Below are 18714 nucleotides of genomic sequence, written 5' to 3'. Positions count from 1 at the left end.
TTGTATGCAATTGGCGAAGAATTAATGAAAATTGATTGATAGATTAAAAAAAATTGGCAAATTCTTTCCCCCGATTTATTGATGAATAATTGAATATATATATACATATATATATAGATGTAAATTGTAAATTTATTAATATTGTGATTTTAACCAGAACAGATGTATTCCTTTTTTCATTTCATATCAGATGTTGTTGACTTACTGTCTACTGAATATCCGGTTGGTAAGGTTAGTTTTTTTATTGTTTGAGTATAATACACATTTTTCTTGCCCCAGCCCCTAAAATGTAAGGGGGGAGCACAAAATAAATTTCCCTCTTTCCCCCTCTAGGAAAATGCCTTAGGGTTTGAGATGCATGTTCATAGCCCAATTTTTCTTGTCCAGCTCAAAGAAAAAAAAATAGACCGATAACTTTAATAGTTTGGGTGCTAGGGAGGGTGGAAAAAAATTCCTAAGAAAGGGTAAAAAAAATGGAAAATTATATTTTTTGTTTTAAACAAATATCAAAGTGTGACAAATGTTTTAACATGCATTTTTCAAGGGCTGGGCTTTTCAAAAATATAATTTTTAGATCTGTAGCTTTGGTCACAAACAAGTTATGGGCTATTTTAGTTTTTTTTCACAGACCAGACTTTTTCCGCCCTGTACCCTACCCTATAAATTGAAAAAAAATGTTAACAAAAAATTCTTTAAATTACTATTAATTATAAGTCAAAAAATTTCACGGTGATAGTGTCAAAAATGAGAGTGATAGGACAAAAAAACTAAAGGGGGGGCCAACCCCCCTGCCCTCCCAGCGTGTTTGGTTTAATCTATTTTATTATATTATATATTGATAAATTGTTGTTGATCAAAGCCTATCAATTTTTTTCCTGCGTGCATTTTTTGCTCGGAATTGCGTAAATTTACCTCTTGGAATTTGTGCAATTTTGATTTAAAATTTAAACGTTTATTTAAAGTTCTATTTTTTTCTCCTTGAAACAATTTAATTGTCTAAACTAACTAAAGTATTTATTAATTCATTAAACATGATAAATGTTATAGAAAAACATAAAAAATGAGAAATGACATTAAATTGTTAACTAATCTAACACTAGCTGATGATGTTGTATAGTGCCAGTGGGGCCTCCACGTAGCATCATAGGTCTTAAAAGATATATAAAAATAAAATTCAAAAATAAATGCAGTATAAATTCAATATTATTATACACGGACTAATATTCCTGAATTTAGGTTTTTAGTAATTTAAATATTTTTTTGTGAATTAAGGTTTCTTTTTGAAAAATGTTTATTAGAGATAAGAAGGGGAATTGAAAATAAAATAAATCCAATATTTGGAAAAAATATTTGGATAATATTTAATATATGGATAAAATATTTGGATAATATTTAATATATGAATAAAATATTTGGATAATATTTAATATATGGAAACAATATATGGAAAACTTTTTTGGATAATATTTAATATATGGATACATATTTGGATAATATATAATATATGAATAAAATATTTGGATAATATTTAATATATGGAAACAATATATGGAAAACTTTTTTGGATAATATTTAATATATGGATGAAATATTTGGATAATATTTAATATATCGATACAATATTTGGATAATATTTAATATATGGATACAATATTTGGATAAGATATTTGGATAATATTTAATATATGGATAAAATAATTGGATACTATTTAATATATGAATACAAAATTTGGATAAAATATTTTGAATAATATTTAAAATATGGATAAAATATTTGGATAATATTTAATATATGGATAAACTATATGGATAATATTTAATATATGGATAAAATATTTGGATAATATTTAATATATGGATAAAATATTTGGATAATATTTAATATATGGATAAAACATTTGGATAAAATATTTGGATAAGATTTAATATATGTATAAAATATTTGGATAATATTTAATATATGGATACAATATTCGGATAATATTTAATTTATGGATAAAATATTTGGATAATATTTAATATATGGATACAATATTTGGATAATATTTAATATATGGATACAATATTTGGATAATATTTAATATATGAATAAAATATTTGGATTATATTTAATATATGGGTACAATATTTGGATAATATTTAATATATGGATAAAATATTTGGATATTACTTAATATATGAATAAAATATTTGGATAATGTTTAATATATGGATACAATATTTGGATAATATTTAATATATGGATAAAATATTTGGATAATATCTAATATATGGATAAAATATTTGGATAATATTTAATATATGGGTACAATATTTGGATAATATTTAATATATGGATAAAATATTTGGATAATATTTAATATATGGATACAATATTTGGATAATATTTAATATATGGATACAATATTTGGATAATATTTAATATATGGATACAATATTTGGATAATATTTAACATATGGATACAATATTTGGATAATATTTAATATATTGATACAATATTTGGATAATATTTAATATGTGGATATAACTCCTGTGAAAAATTAAGAAGATTGTGAAACTTAAGTTAATTATGATGTAAAACAGTCCATTGGACAAGTATGATGAAACACAACAAGTGTTTAGTACGAACCAGAATACTCTGGAATAAGAAGACGACTTTTAGGTTTTAAGTCATATTACGACTTAAAATATTCTAATGAACATGAGCCACATCAATTGTGCAGTGTAAACAGACCCATTTAATTGAGTAAGTTATTTATTAAGTTAGTACAATTTTTGGGGTTGCAACAACAACAAAAACACTTAAGTATTGCTATGATGTCGTCTTAATATTCCAAAGTTATCTGGTTCTCTCTGTACAAATATGCATTCCTATAAGAATAAGTAAGTTTACAAGCTGCTGCCATGAAATACTAATAAGGTTGCTAATTTGCCGTACTTTTATTCCGCAGTATTATGGATCCTGTGCATAGTAAAAGCTTGCCTGATATGATATTGAGGTGTTTGACAATGGCAAAGCCAGGTACTTCTGATGAATCATATGAATATTTGCATCATTATATTTGACCTAAAAGTAATAAATATGGTTGAAGTCGAATTGTAAATGAAATATTTTAAAATTTGAACGAAAAATAAATTCTTACAAAAGCGCCAGAAAAGAAAGCCGGACCTGTACGCGAGGGTACACCGTTAGGGTTATTCTGTACAAAAGTAATGTTCAAACAAAAGATGACAACGACTTTCACAGGGAAAATAAATAAACGTTTAAAGAAACAAACATTGATATCTAATTTATACTTGATCAAATAAAGGTTTCAATGGTATTGTTGTAAAAGATAAACTTTTTTATTATGGGAATATTTCAATCATTTTCAAAACGTAAAATTTGCGAAAGGTTCTGGTAAAAAACTCTACTCGTTTACAATCTACACCTCTTTATAGTATTTACTTTGAATACTTTTTTCTTTGGCAATTTATTATAAATATTAAGGTATACGTAAATTTTAGTTTGTAATATTTAAAATATCAAAAACGAAAAATTTACATTTAATGGGTGAAAATGGAGTCTAAAATTAGGATTTACTGGACGTTTAACCAGGACTTCTGGTTTACCGTGATATATATCAGTTCAGATTGGACTTCTGTGTTACTTACGTAGTCGCGGTATAACCAGTAAATTCTTGTAACGGCTTGGATTAAACTAATACAAGAGATGGGCGCGTTCGGCTTTAAAATTTTTTTTTATTGTTTGTGAACGACCATTTCGTTCGTGTTTTTCAATCAAAGTTAACGTTCATTTTCCATTAAATTCATTCTTTTTTTCACTGAACGATTTTTCTGAAAAACCATTCGTTATTTAAAATTGTTCTTTCATTAAAAACAAAAATTATAGTTTTTTTAAAGGTTTATTCGAAAAATATTTTGGAAAGTTTGTTCAATTAGTAAACAAAAGATAATTTTTTAAGTTCATTCAAACGAACGATTCATTCATTTTTAAAAACGATCGTTTTTTTCATTTCTCTGAACAATCCAAGTTGTTTATCCATCATTAGTTTTTTTTCTGAACAACACCCTCGTTCAAGGAAAATTTCCGTCATTTTGAAACATTTTGTTCGTTCACAAAAATGATTCCCATCTCTAATCAATACAGGACTGTTGAATAATGGAAAAAGTAAAAAATACTGAACATTTTCCTGTTTGATGTTCCACCGTAAAGCTTTCATTACATACTCTAGATACTTGGATCCCTAAAATAAATTTCCAAAACTACCTATTCGAATTAAACACACATTTTTAATTATAAATAATAATATTTCAAAGTTTGAAAGCTGTTTTTTAAGAAAAGAAGAAATTTACTTTCCAGATCTCGCCCAACATTTATTTCATCTTAATTTCTGAAAACTGCTTTGGACATCAAATATTCTGGATTTTAAGATTACGTGAAGTCAGCAAACTGTGTTCACATTGTACGCTTTTATGGTTTTATGAAAATGTTAAATTATGAAAAAAGATTTGAAATACAAAAACATAAGAACTTTGTGTCTCTATAAAGCTTTTTTAAGTTACCTTGGGAAATCCGAATACAGAGTTTTGAATATTATTCCATCCTTTGAACAGAAAATAAAATTAGCATCTTTCAACAAATTAGATTGAAAAAAAATCATTACTATTTAACTCAAAATAAAAAAAAATTATGAAAAAGTCTTTTACATCAAAAAGAATAAAGTAAAGTTTGTTTTTGTTATCGAGCTTTCTATGCCATTTCTTGCAAATCATTTGGTATTTTTAACTTTAACTAAAAATATTTTTTTTCGATTTTGGCAAATTTTGGTTCAAATTTCGTAAAAATCTAGAAATAGTATATCTAAAATTTACCCAAAAATATTATTGTTTTCAAAAAAAAATTAATTTTTTTTTCCAATTTATCAAATATTTTAGCAAAAATCCTGGAAAAGTTGAGAACCGCTACATGCTATAACAAAGTCTCAAAACGTATCTATCCAGGTACAATCCGTGTGCTATCAAACTTAACCAGGACTGAATCCCAGGCCCTAAATGCCACACAAGGGCACAAAAGTAGCTATCAAAATCCAGCTACTAATACAGTGCTCTGCCAGAACAGAATCCCAGGCTCTAAAGGCCAAACAGGGCCCAAGCGCAGCTATCAACAAGCTACATAAATATTGATCCCAAATAATAGGGATGATCCAATTTGAAGTCAAACCTTACAGCAATCCAACGTATAGAAACTGCTACGAATAGCAACATGGCGTATTTTCCGAGAGAACATTTTTTATATTTTTGAGAAATTAAATAATCAGTGTAAATTAGATATAATTTTCTTAAAATCCTTTTATTTAAATGGTAAAATGGAATTTTATGAAATCATATTTGCATTACTAAAGAACTTTATTTTTACACTCTTAACCCTATTCCTGCTGGGGGGGGTCAATTTGACACCCCCCTGTAGTTTTTTTTATCTAACTCAAAAAATATTGGTCTGAGGCTGTTGAAATTTTCTGACTTTTCCTACATACCCAAAGCTCTCCATTTAGGCCTAAAACCGGCCTTTAATACTAACTGCCTGAGTCCTTAGGCACACTGCCTGAATGACTGCCTTTTCCTGTAACAAACTAAATCTTTGTTTAGACCCACTTCCACTTGTCAGATTTTGATAAGATTTAGCTTTTTGGAAAGCCTTTGACATAAGGAAACAAATTGCACAAGTTTTGCGAAAATAAATTGCAAATTTTTTGCAAACAACCTGTCAAAGGAAATTTGCACATTTTTAGTTTTTCATGATTAAAAATTCGGTTATTTAAAATTTTGCAAAAATTTTTGCATATTTGAAATGGCATGGTCAAGGGCTTTTCAAAAATGTATAATTTTTCATTTTTTGGACAAATTTTTTTTGCAAACATTTTTACTATATTACTGGATTTTGCTATAAAAATTTCAATTTTTGCAAATTTGCAAATTTTTTTGCAGATTCTAAAAGTAGAGCACAAGAGCTTTCCAATGATGTATCATTTGTCATATTTGGATACCAAACATGGGATTTAGAGGGGGGGGGGGGGTCAATTTGCCCCCCCCCCCCCCGGCTTTCCTGTTTTTCAAGTACCCCAGCAGAGATAGGGTTAAGAATATTTTTTTTCTAAAAATAAAACTGTAGATAGCATATTTATAAAATATTTATTTTAATAGTAACACACAATTTTATGTATAACCATATAATCATTCATTTATGTTGTCAGTACATAATAAAATCTGGGGGAACTTAAACACAATAGAGAGTAGTACAAATGTATTTTGCTCCTTTAATGTCTAGGGTATGTTAAAAAAATAGAAATTATGATAATGATAATGATAAGCTACAATGTTTTACAAAAAACATCTAATTTCTCAAAAATATAAAAAATGTTCTTCCGCAAAATACGCCTTGTTGCTATACGTAGCTGTTTCTATAAAATGGATTTCTATAAGGTTTGACTTCATCCAATTTGATCAATGTCTTAACCAGGACAAGATCCATGAGGCTACAATACCGTGAATAATCAATACACCTATATACAGGCCCCGATATCATTAGTTATTGATGTCAATACAGACACTAAAAATCAATTGATAAATGTCTCAACCAGGACACAATCCACACGGCTACAATCCTATAACTAATCAACCCCACTATACAGGGCCCGATATTGTTAGCTATGGATGACAATACAGACACTAGCAATCAATAGATCAATACCAATACTCAAGGTTTGGTGTACACTCGTATGTTTCAACGAGAACAAAATTACTTCTAATACCGTAATTAAAGCAGAGTCTCAATCAACTAACTTTATTTAATATCTTATGTCACAAATTTAACAGAAATTGATGTAGTTACAATTCCTACAATGATATCGCTATCACATGATTAAGATCATCCTATTACATATTTATCGCACAGTCAAAGTTTAATATATGTATTTATAGGATTAGAGAGAATAGATATAACACAGCACAAATTTGATAAGGTAATTTAAGTATGTCGCATGATTTAAGCTAATCATGTTAACTTTTTAATTGAAACACAGTTTCAATTGAATAATGTCACTATGTCTAAGTTTACAAAATTAAATCATTAATATGTACAATGTAATGGTGTTGAAGGGGGAGAAGGGGGGGGGGGTTGTAATGCTTGTTACACCTTGTTGAACCAGAAAAGGATCTTTGTATCGGCAGTCTTAAACGGTCAGCTGTCACAAGTGCTTCACCAAGAATCGTCTTCCTTATATTTCGAATTTGTGTTAACAAATGGAGTTTTACTAAATATCATATTTCCACAATTTTTGCTACAAGAGTTTTTTACAAAAATATAGTTCCTTAATCTTTTTTAGCACTGGGTTAACTACAAAGGATGAGACTTTAATTTAATGAAGACTTAAGACTCTTTTGATACAGTGGGATTTACAGATTGAATTTGCATTTCTTCCTTAGATAAATTAGACTAGATATAGCTCATGTCATCTTCACCAAACCAGACAACTGGAGTGGTTCAGCTGAGATTGAAAATAGTAATTTAGCTTAGTGCAAGCTACACACAATTTAGAATTACAAGATTCTGATCAATTAAATTTGGTTATTACAGATTGACCCCAACCTTTTTGTATGACAAGTTCTTGATGTACGAGGGACTGTACAATTTTTCTGCTTTACAATCTGGATAAACAATCAATTCTAATTTATCTAGGATTTCTGCCTTGAAAACAGTTTTAAAACTAATTTTAAAAGATTTTGGAAAGAAAAGTACAAAGCTTTAGGAAAACATATCAGAAGAAAAAGTAAAAAATTCTTTAAAGTTGTCTCTCAAGTAGCTTGTCCTTTGTGGCTAGCCCTGTAGAATTAAAAACAACAAAAGTATTACCATCATAATTTTGTGAAACGAAACTGTTTGTCAGGAGGCTGAAGAAGGGTTTTAAGCTAAACAAATCTGGAATTTATAGATGAATTTATTTATTCATTTAATATTTATTTTTGAGATGAAATATTTGAATGACTAGAATTTAATTTTAATGAATTATTAAAGGGAATGTCTGGACTCTGGCTAGACATGGTAGTTGAGCTGAGAGAGCATTATTGTACAGAACGTCTTTAGAAATCATTGGAGTATCAAGTGCAAAATCAATCTTAAAATTACTCCTGGGTTTGCAGTGAAAAAAAAAATCTTTTAAAATTTTGGGCATTTTTTCGCATTTCATTTGCTTTCGAAAAATGCGAAGTTTTGCTTCAATCTGTTTCGCGAAAAATGCAAAACTACATGCAACTGTCCTCAAATTGTGCTCAATTGTGCGAAATTGCGTGGAGTTTACAGGGCTCCCAATTGTGCGCAAGTAAAATCCAGTCCTCTTGCATTGAAAACCTATAGTTCTAAGTGACAAATGGACTTGGAACAGTTCCATAAAAAAAATTTTTTTTTTGCTACTCTTGTACAATCTTAACACAATCTCTTAGTTCACTGACATATATTAGAAATTGGCGATTGTGTTTTTCTTGAGTAGAAAAAAATAAGGAAAAAAAGTTACCTGATTGAATCAGTATCAAAATATACACCTCCATTTCTGTAAACTATCTAGATAAACCAGAAACATTACCTTCAAACATGAATTTGAATCTTAAATTAATTTCTGATTTTTTTATATATTTTCTTGTCTATGTCAATCAATGAATTCTGCAAGATCAAATAATCTAAGTTTAAGATATTAAGGGTTTTGATTATTAGGTTGAAAGCTATAATGATAGGACAAATTTGAGTTTGTGACAAAGACCTTATTCCTTTGAAATCAAGGTATCAATCATAACCATCTGATTAAAGTCTGAATAATTTACTTCTTTTTATGATTTCTTATAACTTTTTGGCAATTAAACATTTATATTTTTATTTTAACTTGACTTGATAAAAACTTTCTAAAATAGTTTTAGTTCAATGAACACATTTCAATCATTTCAGAATACCTAGAGTACTTGTAAAATATGCCTTGATCTAAATGCTTCTATGATAAATATGGTTTTACTTTATCTGTGCAGGGTAATTAAAAATGCACATATTTGGAAACTGATGCAAATATTTGTCAAAAATAAGAATATAGAATTTTTACACTTTTCTGATTTACTTTTTGGAGAGTTTTTAAACACTCCCAGCACAATCCAAAGTGAATAAATTCTAAAGTGGAACAGACTAAGGCAACGACGACAGGTTGGGCCATAAGGTTTTATTTGGTTTGGAAATAATTGCATGAAAAGATTTCTTTTTGAAAGTAAATGCTAGAAAAAAGGACCCATGTAAATGTCGTCTTCAGCTAGAACTTCAAAATTTTCTCTGTCAAAAATAAACTTTTTTTGTATGCTTGTATGTGTTTTATATGCAAATACTATATAGTAGCTTAATAAATTCATTGATTTTGCCTGGCAGGCTTGCATTTCTAATTCTATAAGAATTTATCTTTAAAACTGCTTAGTTTTGTTTTGCCCCCCCCCCTCCCCCCTATTAAGAAAAAGAAATGTAAGCCCTTCCTGGGGGAAAAAAATCTGAATACGCCTCTCTTAATATCTTTAAAGCAATGTCTAGTTCTTAACTACTCTTAAATCTGTCAAAATACAAAAGTGGAAACCAAGAGATATATTTTGAAGATCTTTTTTTTTCGATATCACAAATTCTGAATTTCTTGTTTTACAGATTATGCATGCAGGCATTATTGTGCTGTCTGAAATTATTTATTGTTCAGTAAAATGGCTAAAATTCACTTCTAAAATCTTAATTTACGTTAATCTATATTTAAGTTAAATACAAATTCTAAGTCTGTGTTTTTAAACAAAGGGAGTCCAGTTTCTGTTGTATACTGTGCGGAGTGTACAGACCAATCTATATATATATATATTATTTCTAAATACTTGTGACATAAAATGTCGTCATCCATCTATGAGTTTGGCCCACTTTAGTATTTAAACACTTTGAGCACAATCAGCACATTAAACGTGCATGCTCTCACGCTAAAGTCTATCAGTATTTTTCAGATAACCATTAACTAGAAACAAGCTGATTATAAAAGAAAATATTGGGTTAGAAAGTATTGGTTATAACTAATTTTTTAAAAGTAATGTACTATTTAAGCTAGTTTGGTCAAAAACGTCCCAAGCAGGTCTGCCGCTTTAGTAATTGTAAATTGGCGGTACAGTCCAAACTAGGACCCAGCTTGGATATTCTAATGTACAACTAGCTAAAAAAGTTGCTAAATAAGTAAGCCTTTAAAAGTTCAAAAAAAATTGAAATAACAAAATTTACCTCATAGCGAAGAATGTCAGATTTCCCCCCAATATTTTCCTCTTGGTCAAACAAATCCTTCAGGCTATAATCTTTCATCTCTCTAAATGTTCAAAATGAAGAAAATACATTTAAACAAAAAATCCAACCAAAGCCGAGTTTCATGCATAACCAATTTAATGATAGTTGTAACTTAATTGTAATTCAAGTTCAATTTCAGTGATTTTATAAGTATTTTTGTATTTGATTTTCAACAAATTGTTAACAATTAAACTTTATGTATTGTAAGGAATACATCTATATCGACAGGGGGGTATATTTCTAGAAAAATGGCCCCCCCTATTAATTGAAAATCAGCCTTTTCCCCAGATTTTTTTGTTTGAAAAAGTAGGAAAAAGGGGTGTACAGGTACTTGTTAAAATCCTACTTCTCTGCATACAGGTTTTGGACCTTTTAAAGTCTTGGTTTAGATGTATTTTGCCTACTTTTGAAATTTACTATTTAACACTATTATTAATTACTGGTTGTTTTAAATACCTATCTACATCTTCTAAAATGACTCCAGTTAAATTATAACCATTTGTTATAATTTGAGTCCAGAGATAAACCTAAATATAAGTAAAGATGTGTTACTGAAATTAAAAGGACTGACCCTCTATGCAAATAGGGATGTTAACGTTTTCATTTTTCAGAAAAACGATCGTTTTGTTATGATAACGACGACGAAAAATCGAAAACGAAACGATCGTTTTTAAAAATGATCGTTTTTTAAAAAGTTCGTTTTTTAAAAAATGGTCGTTTTTAAAACGATCGTTTTTTTAACGATAGTTAACGACGGACCTTCGTTAACGATCGTTAACGACAACCTTCGTTAACGATCGTTAACGACGACCCTTTGTTAACGATCGTTAACGACGACCCTTCGTTAACGATCGTTAACGACTACCCCTTTGTTAACGATCGTTAACAAAGAGAGGAAACCGACCTGAAGAGCATCTGTACTTATCATTGAGTAGTTTTTAATAAAATATCAAGGAGTTTTAACTCCCTCACAACTGTAAACTTCATGTAAGACGACATTCAATAAAGTTGCATGTAATTTTTTTTCCAAAAACAACCGTTTTGATAAAGTTCGTCGTTTCGTTAACGATCGTTAACGACAAACCTTCGTTAATGATCGTTAACGACGACCTTTCATTAAAGATCGTTAACGACGACCCTTCGTTAACGATCGTTAACATAATTGTCAATAAAAAAAAATTTCAAAAAATTTTAAAAACAATTGTATAAAAAACGATCGCAAATCGTTTTAATAAAAACGATCGTTTTCAAAAACGATCGCTATTCGTTTTCTAAAAGTTCTAAAACGATCGTTTTTTTCTGAAAACGAAACAATCGTTTTTGAAAACGATTAACAACCCTATATGCAAATATGCCAATGTCCGATTCACTTTTATGATCTCATCAAAATATTTTAAAGATAGTTTTGTTTTCTAGGTTTAAAAGCAAGGGGTATGATAGTTCTCTACCTGTGTGCTCAGTTAGCTGTACTGTGCACTAACCATAGATAAATAAATAAACATAGAAAGCTTATGTATGCAAAATCACCAAGAATTGTGCAGTCCGGGAACTCATACTTCTAGGGGTCAAAGTGTACTTCAATGATAAGCGGGGCGGTTTGGTGTTTGAATGGATCTCGTAATATAGTGTAAAATAACTCAGTGAACGGAACTATTTGAACAACAATATTTCACGGAGCAATATATCATATTGATGAGAACTGAAGAAGGACATGAGAAGGACTAAATTAACATAAATTTCTCTCTACAGAACTCATGTACACCACAAGTACTCAATGACATAAGAACAGCCAATGTTTACAATTGTGCTCTTTTTTTTCTATATAATTGGAATATCTTTAAAACATCTCTGTACATTTATATCTTTCAAGATGAAAAATGTCGTCTTATGTGCAATCAATCTTTATCTATTGCACTTACATTATAACTGTTTACTAATATGGATATACTATATGTTAGGCCAGAATCAACTTAATCAATAAATATGCAGTTCGCTTCTGGTATAGTTAATGGCCTATACAATTAGTAAAGGATTAAAGTACCTCATCACTCTATACACTATAACTTTGTTGTTTAAAAGTATTTAATTCTTAGAATTCCTAAAATATTTTAATATTTTTATATTACCTTATAATCTGGATTGTTCTTCACAAAAGTAAGAATATTTTTCTGATATTTCTCCGGAATTATATTTCCCAACCAAACAAAATGTAGTTTTCTAGACAATAAATTCATGTTTTAAGTTATTGTTAATCCCTCAACATGAATGGTGAATAATTATAACTATTAATTACTACTTAACCAGGAGATTAAGGGAGGATAATTAAATTGAGGGGAAAACCACTTAGCCGAGGGCCTCCAAGACCTTTTTGGGGTTCTAAACCTCATGAAAACTCCCGGTTAAGTAGTAATTTATCGTTTAATCTCCTGTTCAACGAAATAGCCAACCGTGGGGGATAAAATAATAATAAAATCAATAAAACTATTAATTATGATTTTAATTCTCTTATTTCTTACTAAAGCATATGGAAGAATATTTAATTTCTTGATCTAAATCTTGAATTAAATCTGTATGGATCACAGAGGGAGGATAAGTAATTATCCTCCCTGTAAATAGGGAGGATAAGTAATTATCCTCCCTGTAAATAGGGAGGATAAGTAATTATCCTCCCTGTAAATAGGGAGGATAAGTAATTATCCTCCCTGTAAATAGGGAGGATAAGTAATTATCCTCCCTGGAATTAATAAAGGAGGGAATTTAAGGTTTGTTATTTCGTTGAACAGGAGATTAATGTTTAATAATTAAACTATTAAAATAAATTTATGTTTTGAAGTTGTTGTTAATCACTCAACATAAATGTTGGATAATTAAACTGTTAAATAAATTCATGTTTTGAAGTTGTTGTTAATCACTCAAGGTTATAAGGATGATAGGATAGTAGGACAGGAGTAGGATTAGGATTAGGATTAGGATTAAGACAAAGGATTGGTAGGTGAAAAAGGTGAGGACGAGTACCTACATGAGGACCACCCAAGAGCTTACCATCTGGCTGGGGTACCCATTTGAGGGGGGGAGGGGGGGGAAACCTGTGCAGGGTTTTTTTTCATGCTGAGCACGTTCAGATTGCTAGCGCTTGGCTTGTTTCTGATACGACATGGGCGGCTGCGATCGCTTAGAGGAACCTGAGGGCTTCAGGTCCTCAAAACCACAGTACTCTCGGTGAGCCTCAACCCATCGGGAGAAACTAATGCCGCATGGAATAGAGGGACCCAGGGTTGGTTTGGGCATGTCCATTACCGACCCAAAGAAGTGCACGCACTTCTGGACCATTGACCGGACCACTTGGACTCCCTTATCAGACCGGGGTTCAGGACAAGTATAAGTTGACACGGGTAATGGCTTAGCTTTGCCATCTTCAATCCCCCCATCCCTGCCCATGACATTAGACTCCCTCTCAACACAAGTATCCCCTGCACAGGCCCCAACCCCCACCCCGCTTACCTTACTGGGGTTATCCAAACCGTCCAGCATCCCCTGGAAGTCGGACATATAAGCCTCTATTCCTGCCTCCTCCACCTCCATAGGAACAGTATTGGTATTATCGGACATTTCTCTGAAAAATAACATTATGGTAAATTTGTACTTCACAACATTGATAAAAGCATTTGCATTGGTATCCTGTACGGATCCATATTCACCGCATTCTCTTTGAATTACGATGTATTTTTCTTTCATTTTCAAAACGTATGTTTTTGAAAAAAAGTTTTCAAATTTATTAAAAATATCCTTAAAGGATTTACTTTTCTTGCGTTCCAGTAAGGACGCTACGTTCTGGTTCATGTTGTCCAAAATTAGGACGAAAATTGGCTTCCGATTAAAAGTTATATTTTTGTAAATAACGTAAAGATGTATTGCAATTGTTGCACAGCTCCGATGTATATTTCGGTTTAAGTAGCCCGATTCGTCAGAATCATCCTTGTAGGATGGACTCTAAGGAATCTCAATTTAAAGACTATTGGTTGCTTAATTTTGATTTTGATTTTTATATAAAGCACGCAAGGATTACACTGTCACTTGGAAATATTTTCCTTATTGAGTTTAACACAAAATGGCGGAATAACCATGAGTAGCACAGTCATGGTTTGGTATGGCAAAATTCGGGAGGTTGCAATTATTATTGTCGTCTGCACGGTATTAATAAAGTTGTTGCTTTATGTTGCAAGAAAAAATAGTTTTGATTCAATTTCCGTATTCGACAAATAAGGGTTTGTTAATCCTAGAAGTGTGGTAAAAAATGAATTGCTTTAATTTGGAAGTATTGTATATTCGTCTATTATTCCTTGTAGAAAATATAAAGTACATGACTATGAAGCAAATAATGTTGGTGGTTTCGATATTATAGGATATTGGATTGCTACAGCCTAAAAAAATTATAATTTTTAGTTCTTCATAAGATAAGACTCCGTTTGATATTATCAGGTTTAAATCAGTTAGGATATCGTATATTTTTGGACAGTCCCAGAAAACATGAGAGATAGTTTCTCTCGGAGCAGGTCTAATTTTTCCAAATTCACACCGTTGACATGACGGGTCGTGATCCGGACCAAAATGCGCAATCATTGCATTGTGGTAAAGAGTCTGAGATGTGAAATTGAAAATAAAGCTCCGTAGGTTATTTTTCAACTTTGAGATTTGGAAAATTTTATAAAAGTTGCAATCTCTCTCAGGATCTGCATTGTTGTAATTTGTTAGGGAGACGCGCTTATTTAAACCAGACGTCGGCTCAATCTCTGACTCAACATTATCCATGATCTTCCTTATCCTAACGCTGCCTTTAACTATATTCCTAAAGAAGGTAACAATAGGTGTGCAACCTTTGTCCTTATTCAGTGAAAATTTCCACTTCCCGCTTCTATGTACCGATTTTAGATAAAATAATTCTAATAAATTAGGTCGGAACCCCAGGTATACTGTTAGACTATTTTCTGAGAAAGTATCGCTGTTAAGTATGTCTACTAGGTTGACAAATCTTAGTTTTCTAACCAAAATTACTTCTTCGTGTGTAAGATTTTCTCTAAAATGATTTCTGTTTAATTTCTCACCAGACTCCAGTCTTGCAATGTCATTATCATATATTCTCATATCAAGGAAATTACCATTCGTCGACCAGAAAACATTACAGAATTTTCTAACGCAAACTGACAGTTCTCCACAAGGAGTGTTCGTTGCTATTGAGCTTTTAAAATGAAACGGAAAATCTTCAGATATTCTGAAACTCTGAATTTCTTTTGCCCAAAAATCGTCATTATTAATTGATTTCCTAAAAATCCCAACCCTGATCGCATTTATGTAAGATTCAATCCCGATCATTCCTAATCCTCCTTGATGTATTGCATTGTATACCGTGTTTATTGTTGTTTTCAAACTCCCTCGTACAAAGGAGCCAATCTCATTTCTGAGTGTTTGCAATTGAGTCTTACTAAATGTGACCACAGGGGCGAAAAACCCTATTTGTGAAAGGAGATATGTTTTTGCGATATTAATCCGACCAACAATCGAGAGTTTAAATTTTGTCCAGAATAACGACATTCCTCTAATTTTCACCATGAGCTTTATAAAATTAGTTTCCTCCAAATGAAAATTTTCACTTATATCCAACCCTAAGATTGTTAAATTTTGTACAATTGAAAAGCCAGTTTCAGCAATATTTTCAGCAAAATTAGGTGAGACATTAATTGGTAAAACCTGAGTTTTTTCTACATTTATTTTCAAGCCAGATAATTTAACAAAATCGTCAAGTATATTTTTAACATTCAAAATATTTTCAGGTTCGCCGTTTACGAGTATGGAGACGTCATCTGCATAACTACTGTCACTGATATGAGAGCCATTTTCAAAAACTGGATGAACAACACCTAGGTCCAGAGTCAGCTTCCAGAGCAGAGGTTCTAGTGCTAATATGAAGATCAGACCTGACGGTGAGTCGCCTTCCGCACAATATCTTGAAAAAATCAATAACACCAGACTCAGTTATAATGCCAGCAATTTTCTTTTTCATTGTGGTTCTGACTATTTTTATCATATAATGGGAATAGTTAAAAAATTTCAAAATTTCAAGAATATATTCGTGCGATACAGAATCAAAAGCTTTTTTGAAATCGATTGCCAATAGCGCTAGCCGCTTGTTCTCAAGTTTTCCTTTCTTAATGCATTGTAATATATTCATTAGAGGTTCATGTATGACCTTTGATTTTGAATAGGCTTTTTGTGAATCGGATGTGTTTGAGTCAATTACGCGTTTTAGCCTATTGGCAAATGCTTTTGAGAATACCTTATATACATTACTTAAAAGACTTTTTGGCCGCCAATTCTTAATTTGTTTACAATCTCCCTTCTTAGGAATAAGCTTAATACTTGCAGTTCTTAAATTAGGATACAGTTCTTCCTTTTCAACCATAATTTCAAACCCCTTAGTTACAGGATGTCCAATTAAAGGCCATAGAAACTTAAGTACAGCATAGGTGTATCCATCTAAACCAGGACTCGAACCTATCTTTGTTTCTCCCAGTGCTTTTGTAAGCTCATAATGTGTAATTGGAACATTGTCTCTCTCAGAGTCTAAATTAGATAATTTTTTTGATTGCACATACTCACTGTTCATAATTTCTGGAGTTCAAAATTGTTCAAGACTTCAGGTTTTTTCCGGAATTTTGCTATAAATGTTTTTAAAATAATTACATAAATCAGAATTTTGTTCGTCCTCACTTTCATAATCCACTATATTGCCCTGATTATCACATTTTTTAAGTTGATTTAAAGAATCATTACCCTTTTGTGCTTTAGCAAGTGTACAAAAAGATTTAGTTGGTTTCTCAAAGTTCATAGAATGCCAGAGCTTAGTTCTAGCGCAGTTTCGAAGATTTAACTCGTCATCGAAATCAAGAATTTTTTTTTCTAGATAAATTTGCTCTTGGTAAAGGATGTTTTCAGTATCTAAATTCATTTTCTGCAACTCTGACATTCTATTTCTCATGTCTTTTAATAAAATATTAGTGACCTTTTTATGTGCGCGCTGGTGTGACATTATACAATTATGAAGATTGTTCATTAAGGTCTCAAGAAATTTGTCATATTCAATTATGATTGGTCTATTTCGAACTATATCACTTATATCTAGAAAAGGGGCAATTATTTCATCTATTTCATGGCATTTTTTTTCAATTACAGAGGTTAGTAGTTTATCATTTGGGAAGTTATTAATTGATTTTTTAATAGAGATGATATCTGCAAGAAGAGACTGTGCGGAGGTGAGCTGTCTGTTAATCTCAACGATGAATTGAGGATCTACCAGAGGATCAAGATAATCACAGAAGGTTCCAAGAGTTTCAAGACACACAGCCTGCTTCAGGCCAGAAATGTTCAAGAGACTGGGATCGAGAAATGTTAGATTTCGTGGAGACTTCCTGGCAGGGACAAGGTGACCAGATTCAGTTTGCACTAAACCTGCGCTGCAACTCTTACATCAGAATTAATATTCAGAATTGTCGTATAGACCAGATTTTGTTTAAAGAGGATTATCTTCTCTATACGTAAAAACCTCTATATTTTTGTAACCAGAATTATTTCAGTGCATTCACTGATAGAGAAATACAGCTGTGCAATAAAGTTATACAAATCATTTATTTCAAGATAAGAAGACAGAAATAAATGATAACGACCTTTCCAAGGAGGTTGTGCAGGTTGACATCTCTAATGCTTCTATACTCCGAGCTCTCAGGACGCAGAGAGACGAAGTATGAAGGGGGGAGGAGGGGGAGAGAGGAACGCCCACTCTACCTCTACCAGCGATTCTAAATAATAGAATAAATATGAATTTGTTTGTTTCTTGTTAGAGAGTAATGGTTTTTGAATGGACCTGTATTTACTATCGAACTCAGCGCTATAAAACTTATAATAGTGAATAGAAATATAGACTTTCGAATATGTTTTCATGAGAAGATGAGCGAGTATATCAGATAATTGTATACCTGAATATTAATTCTGATGTAAGAGTTGCAGCGCAGGTTTAGTGCAAACTGAAGTATTTGAATCAGTTTTATTGTTGTACAGTATACACTGTACATATACCGGTTTACAATCAGGATTCTATGTATATAATTTATCCTTCTCCAGGGTCCCTGCAGTACAGTAAGGAGCGGGGGGGAGAGAGAATATTCACACATTATGTTCAATTTCTTCTGTATTGTACAGCTTGTACAACAATACTGTCCGTCCAACTACTACTTTCTCCTTCTACTTCCCTACTTCCTTGTCTACTAGCTGACCT

General features: G+C 31.1%; 1 protein-coding gene and 1 long non-coding RNA gene across 2 annotated transcripts; both read right to left on the bottom strand.

Annotated features, from left to right (window-relative positions):
* Positions 1-997: 997 nt before the first annotated feature.
* On the bottom strand, positions 998-12605 carry LOC111706843 (uncharacterized; the record flags this gene model as incomplete). The annotated part of the gene is given in 10 exon segments (XM_023479773.1): positions 998-1149; positions 2985-3068; positions 3145-3201; positions 4195-4248; positions 4568-4608; positions 7914-7969; positions 8572-8618; positions 10329-10410; positions 10845-10915; positions 12515-12605. Coding segments are annotated over 8 exon segments (525 nt in total). The 3' UTR covers positions 998-1041.
* A 5444-nt stretch (positions 12606-18049) lies between these two features.
* Positions 18050-18640, bottom strand: LOC111706844 (uncharacterized). Its single transcript, XR_002766326.1, has 2 exons — positions 18416-18640; positions 18050-18238 (listed from the first exon to the last, which is right to left on the bottom strand). It is a non-coding gene; the product is annotated as an uncharacterized LOC111706844 (long non-coding RNA).
* Positions 18641-18714: the final 74 nt, after the last annotated feature.

Source organism: Eurytemora carolleeae, unplaced genomic scaffold (genome assembly GCF_000591075.1).
Source record: "Eurytemora carolleeae unplaced genomic scaffold, Eaff_2.0 scaffold759, whole genome shotgun sequence".
NCBI lineage: Eukaryota > Metazoa > Arthropoda > Copepoda > Calanoida > Temoridae > Eurytemora > Eurytemora carolleeae.
The sequence above is the reverse complement of the archived record's forward strand: the minus strand, read 5'-3'. Positions and strand labels throughout refer to the sequence as shown.